Genomic DNA, 9,792 nt, shown 5'->3' on the forward strand with positions numbered 1-9,792 from the left:
GTTAGGAAATTATGGCCATTTGTTTGAGAGGAATCCTCACTATGAGAAATACACTGCAGAAATCCTGTCTCTCTCTGTGCTGAGTGTGTAAAAACGGCTGCACCTGTTTTGGCGGGAAAAAGTACACAGCCTCTCTGATTGGTGGATTCAAATTTAGCAGCTCCCAGGCTGCTTGACTGACCTAGAAACTTGCTTGTCTCTCCCTGTGTGTGTGTGTGTGTGTGTGTGTGTGTGTGTGTGTGTGTGTGTGTGTGTGTGTGTGTGAGAGAGAGAGAGAAAGGGAGGGCGAGAGAGAGTTTTTATGGGAGCATCTTATTATATGATTTAAATTCAATATATTTAGACTGGTTGACTGAATTTGATCCTGTGTGTGTCTCTCTGTGCATGTGTGTTTCCATATGTGTCCATATTTGTGATTGTGTCACTGTTATACTTTTTTTGCTGATTTTTTCATTTAACAATTACATTTGAGGGACCCTTAGCATGTTCAGGATTCTTTCAGCTGTCCATTTTGCTTTTCCAATTTTTCTATTTAAGTTATTACTATTGTGTTGAGTCATAGCATTTCTGCTGCTTTTCAGTATTTGTGCTAAATACAGCATTTCTGCTAAATCATACTCTTTCTGCTATTTCATAAGATTTGTGCTAAATATAGTGTTTCTGCTATTTCTGCTGTGCTTCTGGTTGTTTGTCCCTGTGTGTTGGCCCTGCGACAGACTGGCGGCCTGTCCAGGGTGTACCCCGCCTCTCGCCCTATGACAGCTGGGATAGGCTCCAGCGCCCCCCGCGACCCTGAAAAGGATAAGCGGAAGCGAATGGATGGATGGATGGATGCTATTTCTGCCAAATTTAGTATTTTTGATTAATTAGGGTTTTTCTACCAAATCATAGTACAGTTTTACTGCTTTTTATAGGATTTTTAGAGGATATTTATATTGCTTAATATAGTATTTCTGCTTTTTATAGGATTTGTGCTTAATATAGTTTTTCTAAAAAATGTAGTATTTATGCTTAATCGTACTATTTCTATATATTTCTGCCAGGTCCCCAGGCAGCTAATCCTCTGTGAGGACTGATACATGCAAATACATATCAGGGCCTGCACGGCTTCCCAGCCAGCCAATCATATCTGGGGTCTGCCCTTTCTTCTCTCGTCATATCTCAGCGACAGATGTACAAAGAGCAATGCAAATCACAGTCAAAGTACACCAAAGTACGCTGATTCACCCAGTACAAGAATTATGCTTCTAGTCCACCTAGTTTTTGAGTTACACGACGTTTTGTAACTGCAAAAAATGGCGTTTTTCGCCTCTCACCGCAATCTAATTCTGACTGCTCATCACCCTGTTTTCCAGACGCTCGCTCTCTTTCCCAGTGGCGCAGTTGGTAATGACACAGGTCTGCAACCCAAAGGTCGTGGGTTCAATTACACCTTGGGCAACATGTTTTTTTTTCCCTACAAATTAATACACTATCACAGACCACTAATTCATATTCATCATTTATTACAATTCTGCAAACTTTTATGATTTTAGCAGCTTTTCTAATATGGACCTCAGATTCTTCTTAACACTCCATGGCACAAATACTGTTCCCTTTAGGCTCTGTGTGTGTGTGTGTGTGTGTGTGTGAGAGAGAGAGCGAGAGAGAGCCTTTTGATGGGAGCATCTTATTATATCACTTAAATTCAATATATTTAGACTGGTTGACTGAATTTGATCCTGTGTGTGTCTCTCTGTGCATGTGTGTTTCCATATGTGCCCATATTTGTGATTGTGTGACTGTTATACTTTTTTTGCTGATTTTTTTTTTTTTCAATTAACAATTAGATTTGAGGGACCCTTAGCATGTTCAGGATTTTTCCAGCTGTCCATTTTGCTTTTCCAATTTTTGTATAAGTTATTACTGTTGTGCTAAGTCATAGCATTTCTGCTGCTTTTCAGTAGTTGTGCTAAATACAGCATTTCTGCTAAATCATACTATTTCTGCTATTTTATGAGATTTGTGCCAAATACAGCATTTCTGCTAAATCATACTATTTCTGCTATTTCATAGGATTTGTACTAAATATAGTGTTTCTGCCAAATATAGTATTTCTGCTTAATTATAGTATTTCTGCCATTTTATAGTATTTGTGCTAAAACATAGTATTTCTACTAAATGTAGTATTTATGCTTAATCATACTATTTGTATATATTTCTGCCAGGTCCCCAGGCAGCTAATCCTCTGTGAGGACTGATACATATAAAATTTACATATCAGGGCCTGCACGGCTTCCCAGCCAGCCAATCATATCTGAGGTCTGCCCTTTCTTCTCTCGTCATATCTCAGCGACAGATGTACAAAGAGCAATGCAAATCACAGTCAAAGTACACGAAAGTCCGCTGATTCACCCAGTACAAGAATTATGCTTCTAGTCCACCTAGTTTTTGAGTTACACGACGTTTTGTAACTCAAAAAACAGCGTTTTTAAGCTCTCACACCAATCTAATTCTGACTGCTCATCACCCTGTTTTCCAGACGCTCGCTCTCTTTCCCAGTGGCGCAGTTGGTAATGACACAGGTCTGCAACCCAAAGGTCGTGGGTTCAATTACACCTTGGGCAACATGTTTTTTTTTCCCTACAAATTAATACACTATCACAGACCACTAATTCATATTCATCATTTATTACAATTCTGCAAACTTTTATGATTTTAGCAGCTTTTCTAATATGGACCTCAGATTCTTCTTAACACTCCATGGCACAAATACTGTTCCCTTTAGGCTCTGTGTATGTGTGTGTGTATCAATATTTCTCCCATTTTAAAGTATTACTCCTCCATAATTGTATTTCTGTTAAATCAAAGTACTTTTACTACATCTTAGTACTTCTGCTCAATCATAGTATTTCTGCTAAATCATAGTATTTTGCCAAATTATGGTTTTTGTGCCAAATCATAACATTTGTTTTATGTTATAGTATTACTACTAAGTGGAGGAATTTCTGTCATGTTACAGTATATGTGCTGATTACAGTATTTCTGCTAAATCATAGTATTTCTACTATATTATATTTTTTTTCTAAATATAGCATTTCTGCTATATAATTGTATTACTGCTATGTTATAATATTTGTGCTAAACCAAAGTATTTCTGCTGAAACATAGTATTTCTGCCGAATGATAGTATTTCTGTCAAATTACAGTATTTGTGCTAAAACATAGTATTTTTTTTTTAATTTCAATATTAGTAGTAAATTACAGTGTCTCTGGTAAATCGCAGCATTTCTGCTATGTTGTACTGTTTTTCTAAATCATAGTATTTCTGTAATGTTTAAGAATGTTTGGCTAAATATATTCTTTCTGTTATCTTATACTATTTCTCCTAAATTCTTGTATTTTTGAGAAGTTATCGTGTTTCTGGTAAGTTACAATATTTCTGCTAAGTTCTGCTATGGTATTGTATTTCTGCCAAGTATTATGTTTCCTCTAAGATATTGCAGTTCTGCTAAGTTACTACATTTTAGCAAAGTTCCTTTGCTTCTGCAAAGTTTTTACAAATTCTGCAACTTTTCAGCTTTTTCTGCTAGTTTCAGCAGACAGCTTCAGCATTACAGCATCCACACTGCATTTTCGCAGGAAATGCAAATTTTTCTAGTTGTTTTCTGTTTTCGCGATCGCGTCGTGCATGAGAATATCAAACTCGCCACATTTTTAAACATTTTGTTGTTCAACAGCATCAAGGCTGACGGAGTGTGTTTGAGATAACCTCACAAGTGTCACAGATGACACATTTGGCGTTTTTTTGCTGGTTTGTCGGTAGCAGCTCCTGAAACGCAAGTCTGCCACACATCTGTTCGACCAAATCCAGTTAATCTAAGCGCCAGTTAATCTGGAACACCGGCCCCAAGTAGTCCGCGAAGCGCGGGTACTCCGAAGCATGCGGTCCCTGAATTGGGACACAGCTTCTGAGTGAACTCACAAAGTACAAACTGTAAGTACACAAACACGAACGTAGCTCAGAATGGCGGACACACTCAGCCTCGTCGGTCCAGCTGTGAGCCCGTTACTGTGGTGCAGCAGGTTTGTGCTGGATAGTGATGGGTCCAGCAACACTGACGCACCGACGCTTGTATCAAGCTCACAGAGTGAAGCCTGTATCGGTGCGTGCGTCGCTTTAAGAAAAAGTCACGTGATCGTTACAGCTGCTGTATCGCTCATTGCCAACGCGCCAAGCTGTGTTTAAAAGGTACCGCATCCGCATCTGCCAACGGAATGAGTCACCACCAAAAAACCCCCCACAAAATTACTCTCGCAAAGATAAAAAACAAAAATACACATCTCTCCATAACAAAATGGAGCCCGAAAGAACAAGAATTGTTTCTGCTGTGTGGGATCATTTTGATCTTTTAACTGGAAATAAGGTAATAGTTTGTCTGTCTTTGTTTCAGTGTAATCTATCAGAACACCTCCTCAGTGTTTAGGCATTACAGAGCCAAACATGAAAATGAGGAGACAAACACACCGAGAATGAACACAGGTCGGCCTATATAGACACTGAACAGCTTTATCATATTTTTTTTAATTATGTGTTTTATTATTTTGAAATCAAGCATCTAGGAAGACTGTTCTGGGCCAGGCAGTCCTGAATTTTATTATAAAGGACTGCCAACCCCTTAGTATTGTGGAGAGTGTCGGAGAGAAACATTCCAAGATCAGAGGATCCTTTAACGTACTGGGGGAATAGGAAGACATCTTATCAGAACCTTTTCCACCTGACTTTACAGTTTTTATGTACCCCAGCTTCATCTGTGCCTGTGAGTTTTCCAAAGCTGGGGAAATGGTGCCAAAAAAAAAAAAAAAAAACCCGCAATAGACTGAATGCAAAAACAATGGATAAACTTATTTTTCTGGATGGAAATTTATAATAAACTCTGAGTCAATTACATTTAAATGGGTAATATTATATTCACAATACTTTCATTTTAATTTTCACTTAATGTCATTCACAATATATTTTAAAGATGTCTACAATATTTGCAATATAAAAGATATAAAATGATTCCATGGAAAATACAATACCTTACAGTGTACAAGTATGACTAGGTCATTGAATCAGTGTCTGTTGTGAGTCTCAAGTAAGTTGCCTGCAATGATATTTAAGGTCCAGCAGGTGTCAATATGGAGCAAAACAGCAACACTGTGTCGACACAGTGTCGATACAGTTTGGGGAATGTGTTGAAACGCTTCACGAGGCCTCATCTACCCATCACTAGTGCTGGAACTAAGCTGCACACAGCTGATGTTAGCCAGGTAAACCTTACACACTGACTTTAATGGAGAGACCGGAAATAAAAAGACACACAGTTTGTTGTGTGAAGAAATCAAACATGAGCTGAACAAACAATAAAGTTCCTAAAGACAAACTGCTAAAGGAGGAAACAAAGCAAACTTACAGTTTCTTCACACACCAACAACAAGCTCCACTCCATACCTGGACACTAAACACGGACAAAAAGGTAAGCTGCTTCCTGGAAGGAGGCGAGACTCCACCGGAAGCAGGACAGGGAGGGGGGGAGGAGGCAAATCTTTTCACAATAAGAGCACTTGAAAAAAAATTCAGTTCATGTGAATCTGCCATCAACACCTCTGTTGTCTCTGTCTCTGAGTAGATTCAGGCATTACTCTAATAATAAAGGCTTTTTTATTATTATTATACTTTTCGTTAGTCTCCAGGTTGATGATTATAAACAGAATTATTAAAGTTTTTATCATTTCAGGCTGAAAATCAACATGAATTTGGTTCTAATCAAAGAAGCTCCTTTAATGTCTCTCATTAAAATCCTCACACACACTTAAAAAGGCGACGTTAACATTAAAATAAATCAATGAAACTTCAGCTGAGAGCTTAATGCAGTCATCATAAGCAGTTCATAGCAGTCACAGCTCTTGATTACGCAGCTTTTCAGGAATTAAAGTCACTGAAGTGTCAGAGTTTGTGTGAGAAGCTGCCTTATGGACAGCTGTAGAACACTTCTTTATTATTTTTTCATAAATCAAACACACAGGTTTGTCTGTAGATGATTTAAAGTGTGTCGTTGTGCAGTTAAAGCTGTTTGTGTAACGCACTGACCTCCTGTGAAAGCAGCTATGTAAGAAAAAAACGCTTCACTTTGGTACAACATCTGCATGTTAACATGAAACACAGAGACTGCAGAACATCTGGAACATCTTCACTTTGACCCAAACTGTCATACTGAGAATATTTTCTACATATTTCAGACATTAAGCAAACCTTTAATTTGATTTCTTACATGTTGATGGATGGATGTGTTTAAACTGCTTCCACGTCCCACGTCTTCTATTTAAATATAAACTGTGAACGACATCATCTTTAAATGGTTTGAGGCACACTGTGTCCACTGCAAACACAACATGTCAGCGTCCTCATTCTAGGACTGCTTTAATCTGCAGAGAGCCGATGGTTTCCTGTCTGTTCTCCTTCATGATGGTCCACACTAAGGAGAGAAGCACATGTGATTAAAGGCTCTGATACATCTGTAGAGACATCAGTGCAGCTCACTCACTCACTCACTCACTCAACAACTCACTGTCCTACCTTCTGATGTCATTATGTTACAACATCTCTGCTTCTTTTTGCTCCATTGAAGAAAAAAAAAAGACAACGTGACTTTTTAAATAAGTCAAATGTTCTCATCCAACACAGTGAATACTGAGAGAGAGAGACAAACATACCTTCATCTCTCTGTTGTGTCTATAATCAAATAAAACCAGTGTCAGAAAATCTGATGATCCAGTAAATCAAACAGCTTTTATCATCCTCACCTGGATTTACACACAAATTTCTTCTTGAAGTTCAGTAATGGGCGTTATATGAATGCTTCATTTACTCGCCACTTGAACAGCTCCTTCTCATGTCTTCATGGCGTGGATCATCAGCTTTATCCCTCTGTATTTCATACAGCTCTGCACATCAGCCTTGTTCTTGAAAATCAGCACCAGTGCACTTCTTCTCCATCCCTCATCATCCTGTCACTCTCCAGGATTGTGTTAAGCAGTCTGGTTCAAATGCCCATGGCCCTCTCCTAAACATCTCTGTACCTTTACACTCTTCATCCTCTTCATAGCTGCCCTCCCTTCCTCCTTCCTCATCCTCTGCATTTCCTCATTCACTGTCTCCATCCATCGTCCACTCTCATTTTCTTCATCCATCAGCTCCTCAAAGTCCTCCTTCCATCTCCTCAGCACTCTCTTTACTTGTTGCTACATCTCCATCTCTGTCCTTAGTCACTTTAACCTGCTGCACATCCTTTCCAGCTCCATCTCTCTGCCTAGCCAATTAATAGCAGTCGTTGTCCTTCCTTAGTGTCCAGCCTCACGTACAGCTCTCTGTAAGCCCCTTCCTTTGCCACCTCTCTCTTTGCCACCTCTCTCTCTGCTGTATGCCTCCCAGTACTCCCGTCTTCTTCCTCTTTCAGATGATGTAGTCCACCTGTGTGCACAGTCCTCCACTCTTATACATGGCCCTGTGTTCCTCCCTCTTCTTATACTCAGTGTTTCTCGCAGCCATTTCCATCCTTTTCATAAAATACACCACCCTCTGTCCTTCTACATTTCACTTGGAGTACACTGGCTTGTGCCCCCTTGCTTTCCTCCTTTTTGCTGCTCACAAACCACCAATTACACTTTGAATCTTACCATTAAAACAAGAGTATGAAAATGTACCGACAGAGCCGCGATACTTTAAATGTTCTCCAAGTTTCATGATTCATGTGTAGGTGTTCAATAAGAAAAGCATGATGTTTAAAGTATGAGTGTATCTGACGAGTTATTCATGTTCCCTTTAATATAGCAGTGATGACGTACAGCGGAGAAAGATATGGAGAGCTGGATTAGGCGTGGGAGCGTACAGTTTTTCTACTGTGTGACAATGATGTCATTTTGATCCTTTCAAAGTAAAAGTTTTCAAACTGAAAAGCATCCCGTCATGTGCGCCAGACTGAAGTTATTGTGCACGAGCTCAAAGGTGTCTTATTTAGAGCTTTAAAAGAATACCACTACATGGAGGTTGGATAGTTTTAGTAACATTTGGCCAGTGTACCATCTTATTAACCACTTTGTGCTTCAGTTTTGCTCTCATCTTATTTAGGAACCCAACTAATAACACAGGTAATAACACAAACAGGAAATGCTCCTTCTCTTGTGCCGTTTTTGTAGTGTCCACCACCTGAGCCCGTCACCTTTCTGTCTGTCTTGCACTTTTCCCTTCTCTCTCTTTTTCTTTCTCTCTGATTGTAAAATCAAAGTATAAACATGTATTTATAAGTTAAACTTGTGTTTGAATCCTGCAGCTTATCACACATTTGATTTCCATGTGTGAGAACTGCAAGTGTCCTGAGTCAGGACAGACTGAGAAACCCACTGCTGCAGTTCATGTGTGGTGTCTCTGAGGGAAAGCTGATGAGACGGAGGCTCTCCACCCCTGATGATCCACCACGACAAACTCAGCAGTGTGTGAGGAAGAGGAGGAGGAAGAAGAGCCACCGTGGATTCAATAGATTTGATCATATCAACTAGATTTGAAATATATTTTCTCACCAGCAGAGGGCCACAAATCACCATCAATGAAGAGTTCAAGGAGATGTTAGTGACATCAGAGCTGTATGTATTGTTCATCGTATCTGATCAATATGGAAGTTCATGTTTCTTTGATTGGATTAGTTTTTAAAAGCAGCTGTTTTTATAGAATGAAAGAAGCATGAGAGATAACGAATGTCTTTAATATTTTATACACTGAGTACTATTGGATGTCCACTTATTCAGCCGTGATGGAAAAATCCCATTAAGAAAGAGAAATCAAACATTTGGATTCATTTTAATGAGCTCAGACTTGTTCAAAATGCAGAGGAGCTGGTTGTGAACTGAGCTTCAGAGAAACACAACATACTGATATTCACTGTGAAGCTTTGAGTGGAAAAAGACAGAAAAACAACATGTGGATCCTGGAATAATGGGAGCTTCCATCTTTAAAGGACTGAAGAGGAAGAAGTTTACAAGGAATCATTTAGAACAGTTTAAAACATCAACTGATTGAATCCATGAATCTGAAAACGTGTTTGTGAGTGAAAGAGACAGACATATACAGACTGAACTATCTGTTCAACAGTCAGAGTGTTTGTCTAACAGGAGGACACTCTTTACACTCAACTCAGCACAGAGTCACTGAGGAATCAGGTGACAATGGATTAAACCAAAACCCAGGATAAAGAGTTTGAGTGAATGTGGTGTTGAAGGTGTGGAGGTGGATCAGAGTGTCAGAGGAGACTCTGTAGAAGGACAGAGTGCCAGCAGGACAGTCCACATACACTGCTACTCTGTTAGAGACAGAGGAGGAGGAGGAGGAGGAGGAGGGGGATGTTGCTCTCTTATTGTGACAGACAGAATAACCATATTTATCAGAGCAGCTCAAACTCCAGGACTGATTATTGTATCCAAACAAACAGTCATTAGCACGTCCTTTCCTTCTGATTGTTCTGTAACTCAATGATATATAAACGTGTCCTCTCCACTCGACCTCCCAGTAACAGCGACCAGTCAGACCATTTCTACACAGCAGCTGAGGATTAGAATCATCAAATCTGTCTGGATGATCAGGATATGACTGAACCTCCATCACTTGTGTCACCTTCCTGTTGTTGTCAGACAGTTGGAGGTTTGTGTGTACTGTGTTTGTGTCGATTGTGAGTTGACAGGAATCTGATGGAGAGAACAAACACAATCCAGCTGCAG

The 9,792-nt window shown here is 39.5% G+C and overlaps 2 protein-coding genes across 2 annotated transcripts in view; both read right to left on the minus strand.

Annotated features, from left to right (window-relative positions):
• Nucleotides 1–5,543, minus strand: part of LOC116324328 (ribonuclease inhibitor-like) — a 73,796-nt gene extending 68,253 nt beyond the window's left edge. Inside the window, exon 1 of the mRNA XM_039603390.1 lies at nucleotides 5,439–5,543. The gene's annotated coding sequence lies outside the window, so the exon portion shown is untranslated. The remainder of the gene's footprint in view (nucleotides 1–5,438) is intronic.
• A 3,550-nt stretch (nucleotides 5,544–9,093) lies between these two features.
• Nucleotides 9,094–9,676, minus strand: LOC120438674 (stonustoxin subunit alpha-like; the record flags this gene model as incomplete). The annotated part of the gene is made up of 1 exon (XM_039609146.1): nucleotides 9,094–9,676. A coding segment is annotated over one exon (465 nt), but the record flags the coding sequence as incomplete, so codon positions are not given.
• Between the last annotated feature and the right edge of the window lie 116 nt (nucleotides 9,677–9,792).

The sequence above is a fragment of the Oreochromis aureus genome, linkage group 3 (assembly GCF_013358895.1).
Source record: "Oreochromis aureus strain Israel breed Guangdong linkage group 3, ZZ_aureus, whole genome shotgun sequence".
Taxonomy (NCBI): Eukaryota; Metazoa; Chordata; class Actinopteri; order Cichliformes; family Cichlidae; genus Oreochromis; species Oreochromis aureus.